At 47.6% G+C, this 21,931-nt stretch overlaps 1 protein-coding gene across 11 annotated transcripts in view; it reads right to left on the bottom strand.

Moving 5' to 3' along the window:
• Window positions 1–21,931, bottom strand: part of EHMT1 (euchromatic histone lysine methyltransferase 1) — a 698,071-nt gene that overhangs the window by 187,382 nt on the left and 488,758 nt on the right. For all 11 annotated transcript variants that reach the window (XM_030207091.1, XM_030207089.1, XM_030207095.1 and 8 more), the window contains one exon: window positions 2,725–2,826. In XM_030207091.1, the coding sequence (XP_030062951.1) occupies window positions 2,725–2,826 (102 nt within the window). The remainder of the gene's footprint in view (window positions 1–2,724; window positions 2,827–21,931) is intronic.

Raw genomic sequence — 21,931 nt, 5'->3', positions numbered from 1 at the left:
GCTTCCCGCAGCGCATGTTCCAGCATTCCCCTGCAGCCGGCCTGAAATGGACCGAACATACCGGATCACCACCCGATGGCCCGAGACCGTGCTCCTCTCCCTTCCGCCAACTTAAAACAACCATCCCCGTCCTCAGGCAAGCCGTCTCCCACCTCCAGGTTGCCCAGAACCCCAGCCCAACGGAAAAAGACGGCGCTGCTTCCCACAGCACATTTCTCTTCCAGTGTTCCCCTACAGCAGCCCCGAAACGGCCAAAAAATACCGACAGACCAAGAACGTGCTCCTCTACCTTCCGCCCATCTAAAAAAACACTGCTGCCTCAGCACAACACAAAAAAAAAACCCAGAAAAAACAATCCACCCCCCTACAACCACATTTACATTTCACCAACAGAAAGACACTCCTCCACAAACCTCCTTGACAGACAAAACCACACACACACAATACAACAGACACACACCCTCAAAGCCACACACCAATCCATCCCACTTTGCCAGCATAGCACAGCACATCCCCCAACCCCCAAGCAAAAAAAACAAACAAAAAAAAAAAGACACACATCAACAACCTGCACACACACCCCACCCTCACACACACACTCACACACACACACACACATACAAAATAACTCTGTGACACATATACACACACACAAAAAAAACCACATGCTAGCACCTGTTTCATTGGTTTCGGAAACGGGCCTTTTTTACTAGTAGATTATATTCTAGCTTCTCTAACATTCTTTCCTTCAATAACCTCAACTGTTATAGGGCCTACCCAGAGTTTTGACCATGAGCTCATATTGATAGAGCTAGCACCTGACACAATGTATGAGAAGGCAAGAACCTGGAGGTGTCCTTCTTATTTGACTCAAGATCAAGAGTTCCAAAAATACCTACTTAAAAAACAGGAAGCATACTGTATTCATAATGCACCCCACTAAGATGATCCCCTTTAATGTTACACTAATATCTAAAAGTGAAAGGGAATGTGGTTTTTGCAACTATATTCAAAGTGGTTTACAATTATATATAAGTATTTATTTGTACCTGGGGCAATGGAGGGTTAAGTGACTTGCCCAGAATCACAAGGAGTTGAAGTGGGAATCAAATCCAGTTCCCCAGGTTCCAAGTCCGCTGCACTAACCACTTGGCTACTCCTCTACTCCAACATAACAACATTGGAGAGAGCATTGGGGAAGGCAAAAAAGACCCTATATTGCTTGTCCAGAGGAGCTGAAGAAGTAGAGGTTCGGGTGGGACCTATCTCAATTAAAACACTTGCATTCACGGATGACTTCCAGCATTCTCTCCAAAATGTGCTGTTGTTGTTGGCAGACTTGGGATCTCTACTGGGTTTTAAAATAAACCTGCAGAAATCCATGGCCCTGTACAGGCATCTATGAAAGAGACCTGTGTGGGAAACTTCCTGCTGAGGTGGCTTGAGACCTTTATAAAATATTTGTGGGTTTGGATACCTATCAACTTATCTTCTTTATACACTCTTAATGGTCAGCCATTACTGTCAGATACTAAAGAGAGACTGCAGTTTAGGCAGGCATATCTACCATAATAATATGATTGCCCCTCGTCGGTTATACAAATTCCAAATTTTACCACATACCTTACTAGGAGAGATGAGAAAACACTGCAGAAGACACTGAGGAAATATCTATGGCAAGGAAAGAAGGCTCATCTTTCTTTATCAACAGCTATGATTCCAAGAGAACAAGGGGGCCTCAGCGTTTTGAATATTAAATATTTGACTGTTTAGGGGCAGCTCAGATTTTTCTGTTTCCCTCACTGAGGCAAACTTATCTCCATCAGAACACTTTAGCTATTGGTAGCAAGCAACTGGCCAAATATACCTCGTCAGTTCAGAAAGATTATCCAATGCTTAAGCCTCTTTGAGCAACCTGGAGGTGGGTGTGTAAGCAACTTCACTATTTACCACTGAAAACCCATTTTACCTCAAGTTTTCCCCTGGCTCCACAAATAAAACTTTCCGCATATGGGAGGCTAGGGGAATACACTATCTGATCATGTGTTAGACACAGGAAAAATTAAAAATGTTCAGACATTACAGGAAGAATATAAATTAGAACTAAAAGATAAATTAGATTACATGCAACTCAACATTATCTAGTTTAGAGTCTAGAAACACTTACTACTGCCCATAATTTGGACTCTCAAATGAAGGTGCCATAAATATTTGCAAAGCCTGCTAGCCTCTGTTGATTATGACACTGTGGCCCAAATTTGAGAGCCGGAATTACACAGTGAAATCCTGGGGGGAGGGTAGCTCAAACCATGTTTAACCAGAGTCAGTTATCACTGATATTACACTTTGGGAAATGCAGTACAAATTTATAATATGCCTGTACATCTTCCCCCAGAAGGGAAAGGTACAGGCATGACAGGGCTACATTGCAGTTGTCAGACCTCTGTCCTAAATGCCAATAGAATGGTGCTACCTTGGACCACATGTTCTGGTTTTGCCCTGCAACACTACAATCCAGGCAACAGTTTCTACCTGTGATTTCCAGCATGTGGTCTCTTACCTTTAGGTCATGCCCGGGACTATTGTTGATAACTTTGATATATCATTTCTCTTTCCACTGAATGTGAGAGGATTCCTGAAGAGAACTATATTAATGTCCAAAAAGTCTGTCTTAACCAACTACCTTCTTCAGTCAACAAAAAACCACCTTAGAAAATCTGATACCTGACAGTTGACGTCTACTTGTCCATTTGAGAGAAGATACTGAACAACGTCATAGTGCCCCTTCTTGGCAGCCAAATGTAAACATGTGGAGCCTTCAGAATCCTATAAGATTAGAAGACAACAGATGAGATTCAACCACACCACACTGGAGTTTGCACAGTTCAGACTCTTAATATTAAAGACCAATATCCCTTCTTACCAGTAAATCAGGAATTTTTAACAAGTGATGTCTGCACCTTGAATGGGGCAGAAAGGAGAAATTAGTTCTTACCTGCTAATTTTCTTTCTTTTAACTCAATCAAACCAGTCCAGAATGTATGGCTTTTATGCCTGTTGACCAGAAGATTGAGATGGAGAGAGAGAACATGAGCTTTGAGCTCTGCCCTATAAAAGTACCGTGCAGCCTTAGCTCTCCAGTACTCTGAATATCTAAGCAGACAACATGACTGTTACTCCTTTTGTTGAATTTTCCTAATCAAATAACTTTTAGTAACAAAGACAACATGCAATGAAGGAATGAACAAACATTTAAAATGTCAAGAAACTTGCTTCTTGGAATGAACTGTGCAAGGGTAAATTGATAGTAAAACAGAATTACAGAAGGGAAGGCTTGTGGACTGGTCTGGTTGAATTAAAGGAAAAGAAATTAACAAGTAAGACCTAATTTCTCCTTCTTTATCATCTATACTAGATCAGTCCATTACGTGTGGAATGTAGCAAAGCAATCCTTAAATTGGATGGGACCTGTAATCCCTGTCTGTACAACTGCAGCTCCAAAGACTGCTTCTGCTCTCGCTGCCACATCCAGACATTAATGGCTCACAAAGGTAGATGCTTTACATTTGTCTTGCGGAGATACTGTCCTAACTTCCACCCACAAGGTTGCCATGCCCCTTAGCAGAATGAGTTCTAATAGACTGAGTAGAATGCTTTCCTGCTAACAAATACACTGAAGAAAGTGCTTCTTTCAACCAATGCACTATAGTGGCTGGCTATAGTGACTTCTGCCTCTGAAACTGGAGAAACGGATCTCTATAAGACAATACCTGAAGTTCTGAAATCCTCCTAGCTGAAGAAACAGCTATTAGAAATATTGACTACAGAGTAAGGTCTTTCAAGCTTACCTTTCAAAGGGGCAAAAAAGGCATTTACCGCAGGGCTTTCAAAACTCGATTAAGATTCCACTCCAGAAAAGGATGAAATGTGAGAAACTCCTTTAAGAAAGCAGACCACATCTGGGTGAACCGCTATACATGATCTTTCTAGTCCACCTCTAAAAAAGAATAAAGCTGCTACTTGAACTTTGAGGAAGTTCAATGCTAAATCTTCTTGAAAACCTTCTTGGAGAAAGGACAAGATGTGAACAATGGAGGCTGAGAAAGATGAGATTGCTCTTCGACAGTGAGTCATACTGCTCTCGAAGAGCATTCTCACCTTTCTCGGCCTCCATTTCTCAGTCTCCAGACTCTGGTATAAGCCATCAAAGTAGAGAACTTCCTCACTTGTGGCAGAATAGCAATGACTTCTTCTGAGTAACCTTGCCATTTTAGACAAGACCGCTCAAGAGCCAAGCTGTAAGAGAGAAGGGTGCCAGGTCTTCTGGTTTCATTTGCCCCTAACGAAGAAGGCCCCTTTTCTGTGAGAGTATGAATGGCTGATCTATCTGGAGTTGGATAAGATCCATAAATCAGGGTCTTATGAGTCAATGTGCAGTTACTAGGATCACTTTAACCAGGTGAGACACTATTTTCTGAACTACATGGCCTATAATTAAGAGGAAGAAACACATACTGGAGGATCCTAATGAGGCCATGTCTGTAGCACAGCACTGAGGTCCTTGGATTCATACTCTTTTCTTCAACTGACACTGTGAGGTACTTTGGATTGCCATGAGATCTAAGGATGGTTGACCCATTTGGCTACTATCTGCTTGACAACCAAAGGGATCCATCCCAGAATACTGAGGGAGCTCAGGGAGGTTCTGACAGATCCTCAAAGATTTATTTAATAAGTCCTTGGAGACAAGAGAGGTTCCATGGGATTAGAGAAGAGTAGTTATGGTCCCTCTTCACAAAAGTGGTGACAGAGAATAAGCTGGAAACTATAGGCCAGTAAGCCTCACTGTGGTTACTGGAAAAGTAATGGAAGCATTTCTGAAAGAAAGGTTATGAATTTCCTAGAATCCAATAGGTTATATAATCTGAGACGACATGGTTACTATCTGCAGCTAAGTTCAAGAGCTCTTTTGAACAGTGTGGAAATTGGCTCTGCACTGTGCGTTGACTACTGATTTTCTAGGACCACTAACTTTTCCATATCCATTGTGGCGTGTGAGTACACTCCGCCCACTATACCCTCTTGTCATCTGATGCTGGGCGTGGGAGCAAGCTCCGCACTCTAACTCTATCGTCAGATGCCGTTGGAAGTTTAAAATGATGGCTCTGCTGTCCTTTGTTTTTACTATCTGTTCTCTTAAGCAGTATGGAAATTGACTCTGCATTGTGTGCTCTAACCTTCCAGGACCACTAACTTTTCCATCTCCGTTGTGGTGTGGGAACACACTCCATCCACTACACCCTCCTGTCATCTGGTGCTGGGTGTGGGAGCAAGCTCCGCCCTCTAACTCCATCATCAGATGCTGTGGGAAGTTTAAAACCATGGCTCTGCTGTCCTTTGTTTTTATTACTTGCAGTCAAGTACAACAGCTCTCTTAAGCAGTGTGGAAATTGGCTCTGTACTGTGCGTTGACTATCAACTTTCAAAGATCGCTAACTTTTCCATCTTCATTGAGGCATGGGAGCACACACCGCCCACTACACCCTCCTGTCATCTGCTGCTGGGCGTGGGAGCAAGCTCTGCCCTCTAACTCCATCATTAGGTGCCGCAGGAAGTTTAAAACTGCGGTGCCACACCATGCGGCGCAATGCCGAAGGCATGTACCTTAGTGCGTACCTTTGTGCAGCACTGAGCGCAGTACCAGGTTTGAATTAATTTTATAATAAGGCTATCTTTGGCGATCATGTGATGCCATGTGGGGATAAGGACGCGCTTTCCTCTCTGGGAACCCTCTGCAACTAAAAACTATTTCTTTCCCTAAGATTCTTTCACTGAGAGCGCTGGAAATCTTTTGTGATCGCTTCCTGAACACATGGACAGATATTTACAGTGGTGGAAATAAGTATTTGATCCCTTGCTGATTTTGTAAGTTTGCCCACTGACAAAGACATGAGCAGCCCATAATTGAAGGGTAGGTTATTGGTAACAGTGAGAGATAGCACATCACAAATTAAATCCGGAAAATCACATTGTGGAAAGTATATGAATTTATTTGCATTCTGCAGAGGGAAATAAGTATTTGATCCCCCACCAACCAGTAAGAGATCTGGCCCCTACAGACCAGGTAGATGCTCCAAATCAACTCGTTACCTGCATGACAGACAGCTGTCGGCAATGGTCACCTGTATGAAAGACACCTGTCCACAGACTCAGTGAATCAGTCAGACTCTAACCTCTACAAAATGGCCAAGAGCAAGGAGCTGTCTAAGGATGTCAGGGACAAGATCATACACCTGCACAAGGCTGGAATGGGCTACAAAACCATCAGTAAGACGCTGGGCGAGAAGGAGACAACTGTTGGTGCCATAGTAAGAAAATGGAAGAAGTACAAAATGACTGTCAATCGACAAAGATCTGGGGCTCCACGCAAAATCTCACCTCGTGGGGTATCCTTGATCATGAGGAAGGTTAGAAATCAGCCTACAACTACAAGGGGGGAACTTGTCAATGATCTCAAGGCAGCTGGGACCACTGTCACCACGAAAACCATTGGTAACACATTACGACATAACGGATTGCAATCCTGCAGTGCCCGCAAGGTCCCCCTGCTCCGGAAGGCACATGTGACGGCCCGTCTGAAGTTTGCCAGTGAACACCTGGATGATGCCGAGAGTGATTGGGAGAAGGTGCTGTGGTCAGATGAGACAAAAATTGAGCTCTTTGGCATGAACTCAACTCGCCGTGTTTGGAGGAAGAGAAATGCTGCCTATGACCCAAAGAACACCGTCCCCACTGTCAAGCATGGAGGTGGAAATGTTATGTTTTGGGGGTGTTTCTCTGCTAAGGGCACAGGACTACTTCACCGCATCAATGGGAGAATGGATGGGGCCATGTACCGTACAATTCTGAGTGACAACCTCCTTCCCTCCGCCAGGGCCTTAAAAATGGGTCGTGGCTGGGTCTTCCAGCACGACAATGACCCAAAACATACAGCCAAGGCAACAAAGGAGTGGCTCAGGAAGAAGCACATTAGGGTCATGGAGTGGCCTAGCCAGTCACCAGACCTTAATCCCATTGAAAACTTATGGAGGGAGCTGAAGCTGCGAGTTGCCAAGCGACAGCCCAGAACTCTTAATGATTTAGAGATGATCTGCAAAGAGGAGTGGACCAAAATTCCTCCTGACATGTGTGCAAACCTCATCATCAACTACAGAAGACGTCTGACCGCTGTGCTTGCCAACAAGGGTTTTGCCACCAAGTATTAGGTCTTGTTTGCCAGAGGGATTAAATACTTATTTCCCTCTGCAGAATGCAAATAAATTCATATACTTTCCACAATGTGATTTTCCGGATTTAATTTGTGATGTGCTATCTCTCACTGTTACCAATAACCTACCCTTCAATTATGGGCTGCTCATGTCTTTGTCAGTGGGCAAACTTACAAAATCAGCAAGGGATCAAATACTTATTTCCACCACTGTAAGTGCACCTCAGGGAGATATGGCCAGTAAAGCGCAAAGACAAGCAGAAGAGAAGCAGAGGACCCTCCATTGCCAGCACTGTTGTTCACGGAAGTGCAACTAGAACAGATCACAAAAGCAGTAGGAAAAGCACTAGAACCTATGTTCAGTCAGGTTATGGTACATTTGTCGGGTCTGGAAACACTTTTGGCAGGCACAACACGAAGGACGGGGGAGGTGAAGGCTAGAGTGGCGTCCTTGGAGGACCAGGCCCTGCACACTTCCGTCTTGGTAGCAGCACTTGAGCAGTGCATCAAAGGACACGCAAAGAAGTTAGAGGACCTAGAGAACAGGCGACGAAAATGATATAGGGGATGGGACGACTTCCCTATGAGGAAAGGCTAAAGCGGCTAGGGCTCTTCAGCTTGGAGAAAAGGCGGCTGAGGGGAGATATGATAGAGGTCTATAAAATAATGAGTGGAGTTGAACGGGTAGATGTGAAGTGTGTTTACGCTTTCCAAAAATACTAGGACTAGGGGGCATGCGATGAAGCTACAATGTAGTAAATTTAAAACGAATCTGAGAAAATCTTTCTTCACTCAACGTGTAATTAAACTCTGGAAATTCGTTGCCAGAGAATGTGGTAAAGGCGGTTAGCTTAGCGGAGTTTTAAAAAAGTTTGGACGGCTTCCTAAAGTAAAAGTCTATAGACCGTTATTAAATGGACTTGGAGAAAATCCACTATGTCTGGGATAAGCAGTATAAAATGTTTGGTACTTTTTTGGGATCTTGCCAGGTATTTGTGACCTGGATTGGCCACTGCTGGAAACAGGATGCTGGGCTTGATGGACCTTTGGTCTTTCCCAGTATGGCAACACTTATGTACTTATGTAAGTTGGAGGTTCCCTTCCTATCTACTTCACTCTAGAGATTTCCAGAAATACTTGCAAGGGGAGTGGGATGAATACTGTTCACATAACTCAGGGCACATAGATGAGATGCAGTTGTTCTGAGAGGCTGCTAAGGCCATGCTGAGGAGCAAAATAATAGCGCATACAAGTCACAGGAAGAAACAAGTAGCAGCTGAAATTGTGAGGCTCGAAAGACAATTGAAAAAGGCACAACAGCTTTATGCACAAGACCACAGAACGGCCAATAAAGATAACTTGGTAACCATTCAGGTGGCTTTAAATAGTTATATCCATGAACAAACTAATAAAAGCTTGATTTATCACCGTTTTAAACTTTTATCATTTTGGTAATAAGCCTGGTCGTTTACTTGCTAGGCTGATCAAAAATTGGAGAGGCACAAGGACTGTATCAGTATTGAAGGATCCGAAGGGGGGATTGACCAATAGGAGTAAACGCATACAATCAATTTTTCAAAATCATTTACAATCTCTTTATTGGGAGAAGCATACTGTAAATGCCTCCTCTATACAAGAATTTCTAGACCAGTTGAATCTTCCAAAGTTGTCACCAACCGGGGAGGAATTGTTGAATGCCCCGCTGAAGGCGCAGGAGCTACAGTCGGCCCTTAAGTCCTTGCGCCCATTGGCGGCCCCTGGAGTAGATGGGTTCTCTGAAGCCTTTTATAAAATATTGCAATTATCATTGTTGAAACCCCTTTTGGCCTGTTTTCAATCAGTGGTAGAGTCAAAAGAACTACCTCCTCACGCAAACACTGCTTTAAGAGTGGAGGAGTGGCCTAGTAGAGCACCGGTCTTGCAATCCAGAGGTGGCCGGTTCAAATCCCACTGCTGCTCCTTGTGAGCTTGGACAAGTCACTTAACCCTCCCTTGCCTCAGGGGACAGAGAAATATCCAGAGTACCTGAATGTAACTCACCTTGAGCTACTACTGAAAAAGGTGTGAGCAAAAAAAATCTAAATAAATAAATAATGTTGCCAAAACCAGGAAAACCTAAAGATGTAGCAGATTCCTACTGACCGATATCACTCACTGAATTGACCTTAAATACAAATCTACCTATGCCTCCAACTTCTCCTTCATAGGTACACAACTATGGAATGCTTTACCCCAATCCTTAAAATTAACTCAGAACTATTTAAATTTCAGAAAATTATTGAAGACCATCCTGTTAAAGAAGGCTTACTTCCCAAACTCAACCTAATCTTACTTCTTCCTGGATTCAGCAATATTCATGGACCCTATTACCTTGTATTACCCTTGTTGTTCTTTGTTGTTTATATGATACATATATACCTATTATCACTTTGTTTAGTTGTGCTTTTTTGAACTGTGTACCCTATGGTTCTGTGTAAGCCACATTGAGCCTACAACTAGTGGGAAAATGTGGGGTATAAATGTATTAAATAAATAAATATAAAATTATTGGCCAAGTTGTTGGCAAACCGATTGGCAACGCAATTACCCACTTTGATAGGGGATGAACAGGCTGGTTTTGTGAAAGGCAATCAGTACAAAATGTTAGGAAAATCTTGATGGCAATGTCTACTAGTAAAAAACAGGTCAGCCCATAATGGCAGTTAGCCTAGACACAGCGTTTGATAAAGTGAGATGGGAATACATGTACATATTGGCAAGGGTGGGTATTGGTGGGTGGTTTTGGTCCTGGGGAACTGAGTTCAATTCCCACTTCAGGCACAGGCAGCTCCTTGTGACTCTTGGCAAGTCACTTAACCCTCCATTGCCCCATGTAAGCCACATTGAGCCTGCCATGAGTGGGAAAGCGCGGGGTACAAATGTAACAAAAACAAAAAAAAACACTATCATCAACCCAAGGCTCAAATTTTGGTAAATGGAGAGCGTACACTGACATTTCCCATACAGAGGGGCAGTGGTATGCTGGAGCTGGCTCGCACCAGCTCGCAAGAGCCGGTTATCATCTTTTCCAAAATTTTGTGAGCCAGTTGTTAAAACGGGGACCCAGCTCTGTCTGCAGTGATTGCAACAGGCTCTCTCCAGCCAGCTCCGGGTCCTTCCCTCTGTTGCAACTTCTGTTGCACGTGGGAAAGACCCAGTAGAAGGAAAGATTTGGAGCAGATGGAAGGAGCCTGATGTGTCCTACCTCCATCTGCAGCTTCACTCTCGGAGAAACCACAGGAGGGAAGGGAGGAGAGAGAAAGTGAGAGGTAAGAAGAGAGAGAGAATCAGACTAGAATAGAGAGGAAGTCAGCACTGAGTTCCCTGATTCGTGTCCCCCCCCCCCCCCCCCATGATGGGTTTTGTGTGTGCAGCGATCCTCTTAAGTGCATGGGAATGCCTCCCCTTTGCTTGCCTAGTTTTACAGCCCTGAACCAAGCCCAGGATGGGAGGGCAAGCAGCTGATGCAAAAGTAGGTAGCCTGTGCAAGCGGAGCAGCAGGGAGTCGGACCAGACTGCAGGAAGGGCAAAGGTGTTTACTGTTTACAGATCCAGCTGGGCTGCTGGTTCAGGGTTTTGCACTCATTCCCTGCCTGCCTGGGCAGAGGCTAAATAGACCCTCCAGTGCCTCAGATACTGTTGCATGGTTGAGGCCATGCAGATTAGGGAATATTTATAATGGCCATCCTGGGGGGAGGGTGATCAGTGGCACTCTGATGATGCAAGCCCATCTCCAGAAATTATGGCCCTAGAAATCTGTCTGGCTCCCTCCAATATGGGAAAATAGCAAGATAGGTGGGGCTCCCTCTTTCTTGGTGCAAGAGAGATGTGTAGGGAAAGTTTGTCCCAAATAGGATTGGGGCTCTGTGCAAAATTTTCCTTCCGATTTGCTTCCCACAAGTACCTGTTGTTTCCTGCTCTCACTGACTTCTATTTCTTTTGATGTCTATTTTACATATTATGATCTGTGAGGCCAGGATTGCACTGCTGTAGAAAGAAAATTCCTATATTGAAGTTTTAGGTGTTTGAAGGGCTAGTGGATAAAGATAGCTGGCAAATGTTTTATTGATTACATGTAATACATGCATATTTAGCAGTCTTTAAAAGAAGAGGTGCCCGTGTTCAGAAAGTGTGCCAGGGTTTATGCATTTATGTTGAAGTGTCAGATTTTGTCAGATTCTGTGGGGAAAAGATGAGGGAGATTAATGTGTACCTGTGTAGGTGTGTTATGGTTTCTGTCTCCCCAAAAAAGAACATCTCAGTTGGCGTATCAGGAGCTGATCCATTTTGGGGTGACAGAATTTGGGTGTCTGTATTGGGCAGGGATGCAATGGGTTGAGTGGTTGAGGATGGAGCATGGTATCAGGATTTGTGTGCTGAATCTGTATATCAAGATTTTTGTTATTTGTGTTGGGGTGTAAACCAGTGGTTTGCTGGAGCCGGCTCACACTGGCTTGCAAGAGCCCGTTGTTAAAATTTTAAAGATCTTGCGAGCTGGTTGTTCTGCACGGCGAGCCAGCTCCGGTAAACAAGGTAAGCATGGCAGGAGGGCGCCACAAGCCATGCTTACCCCGCTTACCTCACCTCCCACAGCCCTCGTTTGCCTGCGCCTGCCCCGCGCCGCCCTGGGGGGGTTTAAATCTTTTTTATTACCTCCGTCGAAGCGGCCGCGTCATTGAAAGCCCTGCCCGCCTCTAGCCTTCCATTTGAGAGTTCGTTCCCTCAGAGTCCCGCCTTCTGACATCATTTCCTCTTTCCGCGAGGGCGGGACTTTGAGGGAACGAACTCACGAAGGGAAGGCTAGAAATGGGCAGGGCTTTCAATGATGTGGCTACTTCGATGGAGGTAATAAAAAAGATTTAAACTACGCAGGGTGGCACTGTGGCAGGAAGAAAAAGGGGGATGCTGGGGGGGGGGGGGAGAAGAGGGCGGACAGGTGGATATGAATGGGAGGGGAGGATGGGGCGAAGGAGAATCGCTGGACATGGATGGGAGCGGGAGGGCAGGGGAGAGAGAATCGCTGGACATGGATGGATGGAGGGGGGCAGGGAAGAGAAGAGAATTGCTGGGTATGGATGGATGGAGGGGGGAAGGGGAGAGAAGAGAATCACTGGGTATGGGTGGATGGAGGGGGGCAGGTTAGAAAAGAGAATCGCTGGGTATGGATGGATGGATGGAGGAGGGCAGGGTAACATAGTAACATAGTAGATGACGGCAGAAAAAGACCTGCACAGTCCATCCAGTCTGCCCAACAAGATAAACTCAAATGTGTATCCTTACCTTGATTTGTACCTGCCTTTTTCAGGGCATAGACCGTACAAGTCTGCCCAGCAGTATTTCCCGCCTCCCAACCACCAGTCCCGCCTCCCATCACCGGCTCTGGCACAGACCGTATAAGTCTGCCCTCCACTATCCTCACCTCCCAACCACCAACCCCTCTTCCCCCACCTGCTCCACCACCCAATTTCGGCTAAGCTGCTGAGGATCGCTGGACATGGATGGATGCATGGAGGGGGGCAGGGGAGAGAAGAGAATTGCTGGACATGGATGGATGGAGGGGGGCAGGGGAGAGAAGAGAATCGCTGGGTATGGATGGATGGAGGGGGAAGCAGGGGAGAAAGGAGAATCGCTGGGTATGGATGGATGGAGGGGGCAGGATAGAAAAGAGAATCGCTGGGTATGGATGGATGGAGGGGGGGCAGGGGAGAAAGGAGAATCGCTGGGTATGGATGGATGGAGGGAGGGAGGCAGAGGAGAGAAGAGAATTGCTGGGTATGGATAGATGGAGGGGGCAGGGGAGAGAAGAGAATTGCTGGTATGGATGGATAGAGGGGGGCAGGGGAGAGAAGAGAACCGCTGTATATGGATGGATGGATGGATGGAGGGAAGGGGAGAGGAGAGGAGAGTTGCTGGACATGGGTGGATGGAGGGGAGGGCAGGGGAGAGAGGAGGGTTGCTGGACATGGGTGGATGGAGGGGAGGGCAGGGGAGAGAGGAGAATTGTTGGACATGGATGGAGGAAAGGGAAGGGAACTTAAGTGCCTGAACTCAGCAACACAACGAAACCAAAACTTGCAATGAACATTACATAACTCTTCTCTTGATTCTCTAATGTATCTGTAACACATGTATCTCATTCTCTATAACATCACTCTGTATTTGTTTCATCACCGGAGGTGGTTAACACCTCACGGTGCTATGTAAGCCACATTGAGCCTGCAAATAGGTGGGAAAATGTGGGGTACAAATGCAACAAATAAATAAATAAATAAAGACAGGAAGGAGATGCACATGGATGGAGGGGAAGGGAGAAAGAAGAAATGCTGGACATGGATGGAGGGGAGGGAAGAGAGAGGAAGTTAGATGAACATGAATGGAGGGGAGAGAGGAGAAATGCTGGACATGGATGGAGGGTGGAGAGGAAAAATGCTGGACATGGATGGAGGAGAGGAAAGGGAGAGGAAGGAGATGAGAATAGGGAAAAGGAAGAGGGGAGAAAAACTGCACATGGATGGAGAAAATAGGCAGAAGGTGGATCCACTGGACAGTCAAGTCTGCGGAGGACCCAGCTTTTACTTACGGATGCAGAGCAAGAAATGAAGAAGAAAGGAGGAAAGGTGAAATTAGGCCTTACCTGCTAATTTTCTTTCCTCTAGACCCTCCAGACCGGTCAAGACGCTTGGGTTATGCATGCCTACCAGCAGAGGGAGACTGAGAACACTAACTTCAAACTGAGTACATATAACCTGTGCTAGCCCTCTATCTCCAGTATACACTTAGCAAAGCAGAGAAAACAAATCCCTGGAACAGTAACTCTGAAAACTAATAGAACCCCTGTACCTGGAAAACTAATAGTCAAACACCAACAGTGTGCTTAAACAGATGAAACGCCCAGGCGTCCCACTCTGCAGAATATTAGAGTCAAAGAAAGTTCTCCGACCATACTGAATATAAAATGAACAGACATAGCAGAACACGGCTCAAAATACTTCTGATAATTGACACGGCTGAAAAATACTTCTGATAAGAAACAGGGCGGGCTCTTGACCGGTCTGGAGGGTCTAGAGGAAAGAAAATTAGCAGGTAAGGCCTAATTTCACCTTCCTCAGCAACCCTCCAGACCGGTCAAGACGCTTGGGAAGTACCAAAGCAGTAGACACATTAAGGGTGGGACCCACGAAAAGCAGAAGACAACACAGCCGCTCCAAACCGAGCATCCTCTTTTGCCTGCACATCAATTCTATAATGCTTTACAAAAGAATGAATGGACGACCACGCCGCCGCCTTGCAAATGTCCTGCGGAGGAATAAAACTGCTTTCCGCCCAAGAAGCGGCTACCCCCCGAGTAGAGTGTGCCTTCAATACCGAGGGAACTGTCCGACGCCTCAACAAATACGCCGAGGCAATAGTCTCCTTCAACCATCTAGCCAGAGCAGCCTTGGAAGCCGCTTCCCCCTTTCTGGGACCTCCAAACAAAATGAACAACCGATCCGACGCTCGGAAATCCTGCGTTCTGCTCAAATACGACCGCAAGATGCGTCGAACATCCAACTTAGCCAAACGACGTTGAGAGAGATCACCAGACCTATCCCCCAACACTGGTAACGAGATCACCTGATTTACATGAAAGGAGGATACCACCTTAGGGACAAATGAAGGAACTGTCCGCAAAGTCACTTTCTCCTTAGCCAAGGAGAGAAAAGGCTCTCTACAAGACAAAGCCTGTAGCTCCGAAATTCTACGCGCCGAAGTAATGGCCACCAGAAACACTGTCTTTAAAGTAAGATCTTTACACGAGATGGAAGCCAACGGTTCAAACGGAGGGCCTACCAGAGCCTCCAAGACCAAATTCAAATCCCAAGGCGGCACCGTCGGCCGACGAGGCGGACGAAGCAACTTGACAGCTTTCAAGAACCGCCCCACGTCCGGCGAAGCCGCCAAGGAAATTCCCTGAATCTTTCCACGGAAACAAGACAACGCTGAAACCTGCACTTTCAGGGAAGAGAGCGAGAGCCCCCTGTCAAGACCATCCTGCAGGAACTCCAAAACTTCCGCGATCGACACGCGTAGAGGAACATAATCCCGCTCTTGACACCAGTTCTCAAAAATGCGCCACACCCGCACATAAGCCAAAGAAGTAGACCTCTTACGAGAACGCAACATGGTATCAATTACCCTGGCTGAAAACCTTTCTTCCTTAATCTGAGCCTCTCAAGAGCCAGGCCGTAAGCAAGAATGGAGCCGGGTCGGCCATCTCGATCGGCCCCTGAACCAATCTCACCCTGGGCCCCAACGGCATCGGAGCCTGCACTAATAACCGAACTAGGTCTCCGTACCACGGACGTCGAGGCCAATTGGGCGCAATCAGAACCACTAGACCTGCATGGCGCCCGATCCGCTGCACCACGCGGCCCACCAGCGGCCATGGCGGAAATACATAGAGCAACTGTAGAGTCGGCCACGGGAGCACTAACGCGTCGATGCCCTCGGCCCGAGGATCTCTTCGACGACTGAAGAAGCGAGGGACCTGAGCGTTGTCGGCCGATGCCATGAGATCCAGCCCCGGCCGACCCCATTCCAACACCAGTCGATTGAACACTGAGGGATGGAGGGACCACTCCCCGGGGTCTAACGTGTGTCTGCTTAGAAAATCCGCGCTCACGTTGTCCACCCCTGCCACGTGGCCCGCCGAGAGACCCTGAAGATGAGCTTCTGCCCAGAACATTAACTCCGCCGCCTCCACAGCTAACGCTTGGCTCTTCGTTCCCCCCTGCCGATTTACATATGCGACGGCCGTGGCATTGTCGGAAAGCACCCTGACTGCCTTGCCTACTAACAGGGTGTGAAAGGACCGAAGAGCCAAACGAATTGCTCGAGTCTCCAGGCGATTGATGGACCAAGATGCTTCCTCCAACGTCCAACGTCCTTGAGCTACCTGACCCAGGCAATGCGCTCCCCAGCCCGAGAGACTCGCATCCGTGGTCAGCACCGTCCAACTGGGAGTGTCCAGCGGCATGCCCTTCGCTAGATTCGGAGCGTGGAGCCACCAGCGAAGGCTGCGAAGGGCAACCCTCGGCAGAGGGAAACTCTCCTCCAGGTCCTGAGACTGAGGAGACCAACGAGTCAACAAAGCTCTCTGTAATTCTCTCATATGGGCCCTGGCCCAAGGGACCACCTCTATTGTTGCTGCCATCAGACCCAACACCTGCAGATACGCCCGAGCCGAAGGCGCTCTCTGCGCTCGGAGCCGCCGGATCTGCCCCTGTAGCTTGGAGATGCGAGAAGCTGTCAAGAACACCCGGCCCTTCTTCGTGTCGAAGCGAACTCCCAGATACTCCAGAGACTGGGAAGGCACCAGGTGACACTTTGCCAGATTGACCACCCAACCGAGCGACTGTAAGAAGGTCACCACACGACCGGTAGCCTCCTCGCTCTCTGACCTTGATTTGGCCCGAATCAACCAGTCGTCCAGATACGGATGAACCAAAATGCCCTGCAAGCGCAGCGCCGCCGCCACCACCACCATCACCTTGGAGAAGGTGCGAGGCGCAGTCGCCAGGCCGAAAGGCAGCGCACAAAACTGAAAATGCCTCCCTAAGACCACAAAGCGAAGAAAACGCTGGTGCGCCTCTAGAATGGGAATGTGTAAGTAAGCCTCTGTCAGATCTAGAGACGTCAGAAACTCTCCTTCTTGCACCGCTACAATAACTGAGCGTAACGTCTCCATCCGAAAGGAGGGAACCTTTAGGGCCGCATTGACCTTCTTGAGGTCTAAAATGGGCCGGAAGGCCCCCTCTTCCTTCTTGGGCACCACGAAGTAAATGGAGTAACAGCCCGTACCTCTTTCTAACCTGGGAACAGGCACCACCGCCCCTACCCGATTAGACGCGACAGAGTGGCCCGTACTGCTCTTGCCTTGCATCTTGAATGACAGGGAGACACGAGAAAGAAGTCGGAGAGGGGACTGTCGAATTCTAGGGCGTACCCTTCTCGCACTATCTGCAGTACCTACTGGTCTGACGTGATCTGGACCCACCTCTGGTAAAACAAGCGTAAGCGAGCCCCCACGCGAACCAAAGGCTGGGTCCCCAAACCATCATTGAGACACACGGGACGTACCGGACGCTCCCGAAGAGGAGCCTCGCCCCCCGCGACGGCCACCTCGAAAGGACTGGGTTCTCTGGAAAAACCGACCCCTAGTCCCCCCAGAGGACCTACCGGGCCGATACCGCCGAGCCTCCTGAAAGCGCCCCCGCCCTGCTGCCCCCTTAGACACCTTGGGGCGAAGCTCAGGAAGCCGAGGGGCCTTAGCATCACCAAGACCCTTCACCAACTTATCCAATTCCTCCCCGAAAAGCAAAGAGCCTCTAAAAGGGAGGGAACAAAGTTTAGTCTTGGAGGCGGCATCGGCCACCCAGCCCCGTAACCACAGGGCCCGCCGAGCCGCCACCGCAAAGGTCATGTTCTTAGCCGAGGCCCTCAACAAATCGTACAGCGCATCCGCTAAGAACGACGACCCCATCTCCAACTTGGCCAGATCTTGAACAAGAGAAGCCCTATCAGCCTGCAGACTATCCAGGAGCCTCTCAGCCCAGCGAAAACAAGCCCGAGCCACTAGACCTCCACAAACAGACGCTTGCAGCGCCAAGGCCGACAGATCAAAACTGCGCTTTAGGAAGGTCTCCAATTTCCTATCCTGAGGGTCCCGCAACGCGGCCCCCCCATCCACTGGAATAGCAGTAGCCTTAGTCACTGCCGTAACCACGGCATCCACAGTCGGGGGCCTGAGGGAGTCTCTGTCCTCCTGAGGAAGAGGATAGAGCTTAGTCATAGCTCGAGCCACCTTACACTGAGCCTCCGGCGAATGCCACTCCTGCGTGATCATATCTCTCAAGTCCGCATTCATAGGGAAAGAGCGAGAGACCCGCCTGATCCCCTTGACCAAAGGATCCACCTGCTTCCCATCCCCAATGGGAGCTGCCGCCGGATCAAACCTTAAAGTGGCAGACACCTGCTCAATGAGGTCCGCTAATTCATCCCTGTGAAAAATCCTAACCACCGAGGGGTCTTCCCCAGGCAAGGACAGGTCCCCATCCTGCCCTGCCACCGACCCCTCCTCCTCTTCCAGGGGGCTAAAATCACCCTCAGAATCCGGAGGAGAAAAGACCTCTACATCTTCAGAGCACTCCACACGTGGTCTTTTAGCGATAGCCCCCCCCCCAACTTAGGACTAAGGGACTCCGCACCCGATGGGCCCGCTTTCCAAGCCTGAAACAAACTCCAAACAAACTCAGGAGGGAACCCCATGCTGCCTGAGGCCTCCCCCCCAGCGGGACTCGAAATCGGGAGGGGCTGCGGCCCCACGACCGTCTCAGCGCCCAAAAGACCCAAATCCAAGATGGCGGCGGTTCCCGCCAAAATCGGGACCGCCGCTGAAGCGCCAACCTGAGCCGCACAACTCTCCTGTGATCCCGCCGAAGGAGCCTCCGCAGCTAACACCGGTGGCGCGAGGGATGGGGCCTTGGGCTCTCCACAAAACCGGCAGGAACCGCCAGCCGCGTCAACACCCCGACGCGCGCACAGCCGGCAACGAAGGAACTTCCCCGACATACTCGCGTCTAAACAAAAAACAGCTGATTGCAACCGGCGAAGTTAAAAGAAAGAAAACCAACACTCACCGGCGCTGAATACTGACTCAGCTCTCCCAGACCGGCTGAACAACTCCGGAGACCCCGGAGTGCAGCTCCTGCAGTCCTCCACACGAGGAGTTTTTTTTTTTTTTTTTTAAACTTTATTTGAGCCCTGCTGCTAGAATCTGAATGGCACTCAAGGCTGCAGGATTAACACTGCAGCCGAGGCACAACTCTGGCCAAAACGGGAGAGCCAGTCGGGGGGAAGGACCCGGCCACCCGGGTGTGACACCCCAGAGGGGACAATGGCAGGCCCCACCGGACCTACCAACCCCTTGCACACTACAGCGTTCCAGGCACAGGGAAGAACTGTATCACCAACTTATCCCCAGAAAATCAGGAAAAATTAACTAGTCTCACAAGATCCTACCAGACCGGACAAGCTGCACAGGCTGCATGTCTACCCTCTGCTGAGACTGAGAAAATACTGGAGATAGAGGGCTAGCACAGGTTATATGTACTCAGTTTGAAGTTAGTGTTCTCAGTCTCCCTCTGCTGGTAGGCATGCATAACCCAAGCGTCTTGACCGGTCTGGAGGGTTGCTGAGGAAGTAAAGAAATAAATGGAAAGCAAGCCCTGGAAACGGAGTTAAGAGGATAGATAGCAGCAGAATCAGATACTGGGCCAGCATGATCAGAAAAACTACGTCACCAGACAACAAAGGTAGAAAAAATCATTTTATTTTCATTTTAGTATTTGGAATATGTCCACTTTGAGAATCAGGTGCTCAACATTAAAAGTTTATATTTATGTACTTATTTATGGCATTTTATCCCACATTAAAACATGAAATAGATTGGAACCTGGGATCATATAATTCTTTTTTTCCTGGAGAGAGTAATGCATTGCGCCCCCCCCCCCCAGGCTCTCTCCCCAGCTCAGCAATTTTTTGGGGGGGGGGGGGGCAGAGGTGGACGAGGGGCGCAGAGGTGGGGGGGGGGGGGGCGCAGAGGTGGACCGGGGAGAGAGCCTGTTAAACATTTACCAGCACAACACTGCAGAGGGGTACACGCCAAGGCTGCCCCCTCTCCCCATTACTTTTTGTACTCTGTATAAAACCACTGATTCGTAGGATCAGCCTGAACGATTCCATTAAGGGAGTGAAAATGGCAGGTCAAGAAATAAAAGTACTGGCTTTTGCTGATGATCTGTCTTTAACATTAGCAGAACCTGAGACCTCATTAACACGATTGCTTAAAGTGATACATATATTTGGGCGGTTCTCTGGCTTCACTTTAAATTTGGAGAAATCCAAAGCTCTCCCTAGCGTAGAGGAGGTGAGAGTGAGATGGAGAGGGGAATTTCCTCTACAGTGGACACACGCAAATCTTAAATATCTAGGCATTTATTTACCGGTGGATCTGTCCAGGCTGTATCGTGCAAATATACAGTCTCTGTTGTCTGATACATCTAGACAATTGCAGATTTGGACAGCGTATCCTATCTCCCTCTGGGGACGCATACATCTTATTAATATGATAATAATACCTTGTTGATTATACACCTACAGACCAGAGATCTGAGACAGTTCTATAGATTGGTACAGATATTTTTGTGGAAAGGGAAAAAGCCATGGTTATCTTTGGAGATTATTCAAACACCAAAAAAGCACAAAGGGATGGGATTATTGAGACATATAAATGATTGGCTCCATGGGGTGGAGAAGTGCTCAGCCACATCTTTAGAGGGTGGACTTATACAACCAATACACCTTAGCCATATTATACATACAACAAAACCATTACCTCTTGGAATTTTTAAGGCTTTCCCTGTGTTCAGGGCGGCACGTAAAGCATGGAGTTGGCTATGTCATCACTTTGGCTTTTCGTCATCGGTGACCCCATTTCTTTCCATTATGGGAAATCCAGCATTCCCACCATCATTGAATGGAGGGATGTTTTCAGTATGGGGGAGGAAAGGTCTGAGATATTTGTATAATGTGGTAAGTGAAGAAGGAAGGTTGAAATCTTTCTCAGAGGTACAGAGGTCACATGACTTACCTCAAAACCACTTTTTTGCTCATATGCAATTAAAACACTATGTTGACTCACTTCAATGGACTGACTTAACTGAAGATGTTCAGGAGGTGCTGTCAGAAGCACTCGCTTTGGGAGGAACACAGGGAGTGCCACTATCTTTTCACCACAGATATCTACAAGACAATACTCCAGACATCCCATACAAAGAACTGGCGTCTGTTTGGTCCCTGCATTTGGAAACGGTCACCTATACTATAGTGCAAGATTCCATTGTTTATATACATAAGCAAACGACCTCGATTCAACACAAAGAGACATTATATAAGTTTATCATGAGACTATTCATTTCTCCACATCGTGCGAGGCAAGCTGAGATCTCTAGAGATGGAAAATGCCCTAAATGTGGAATGGAAAGAGCGCGTTTGGGACACATGTTTTGGCATTGCAAGCCTGTCTGATTTTTCTGGGAATCCTTAATGAAAATGATCTCAAGATGGTGGAAACAATCAGTGACTGTTAGACCAGTGTTGTTGTTTGGTCAATTAGAGGGAGGGATGCCTGCCACTAGAGGGTTTCGTTCATTCCTCCACTACACTGTGACATTTGGAATTAAGACCATATTATGTGTATGGCTTCAGACCTCCCCTCCTAACCTACAACGTTGGAAACTGTATATGTTTGAACAACTGAGTATGGACAGACTTGGAATTTCTGACTTAGATAGTACAAAAAGGTAACAGATTTATAGCTACATGGGAGCCATTTTGATAGACTCTATCCCATCAGGCACGTAGCAGACTGTTGAACTGCTAAACTTATCAAAGTTATTACATCCATTGCACTAATTTCCTCCCCACTTCCCACCCCCCCCCCCCTTTCTTTTTTTTTTTTTTTTACATATGCCTGGGCACTCTCACTAACCAGAGGGGTTGTTAAGGGAATAGGGAGGATAGTGG

The sequence above is a fragment of the Microcaecilia unicolor genome, chromosome 6 (assembly GCF_901765095.1).
Source record: "Microcaecilia unicolor chromosome 6, aMicUni1.1, whole genome shotgun sequence".
In the NCBI taxonomy this organism is placed as follows: domain Eukaryota; kingdom Metazoa; phylum Chordata; class Amphibia; order Gymnophiona; family Siphonopidae; genus Microcaecilia; species Microcaecilia unicolor.
The sequence above is the reverse complement of the archived record's forward strand: the minus strand, read 5'-3'. Positions and strand labels throughout refer to the sequence as shown.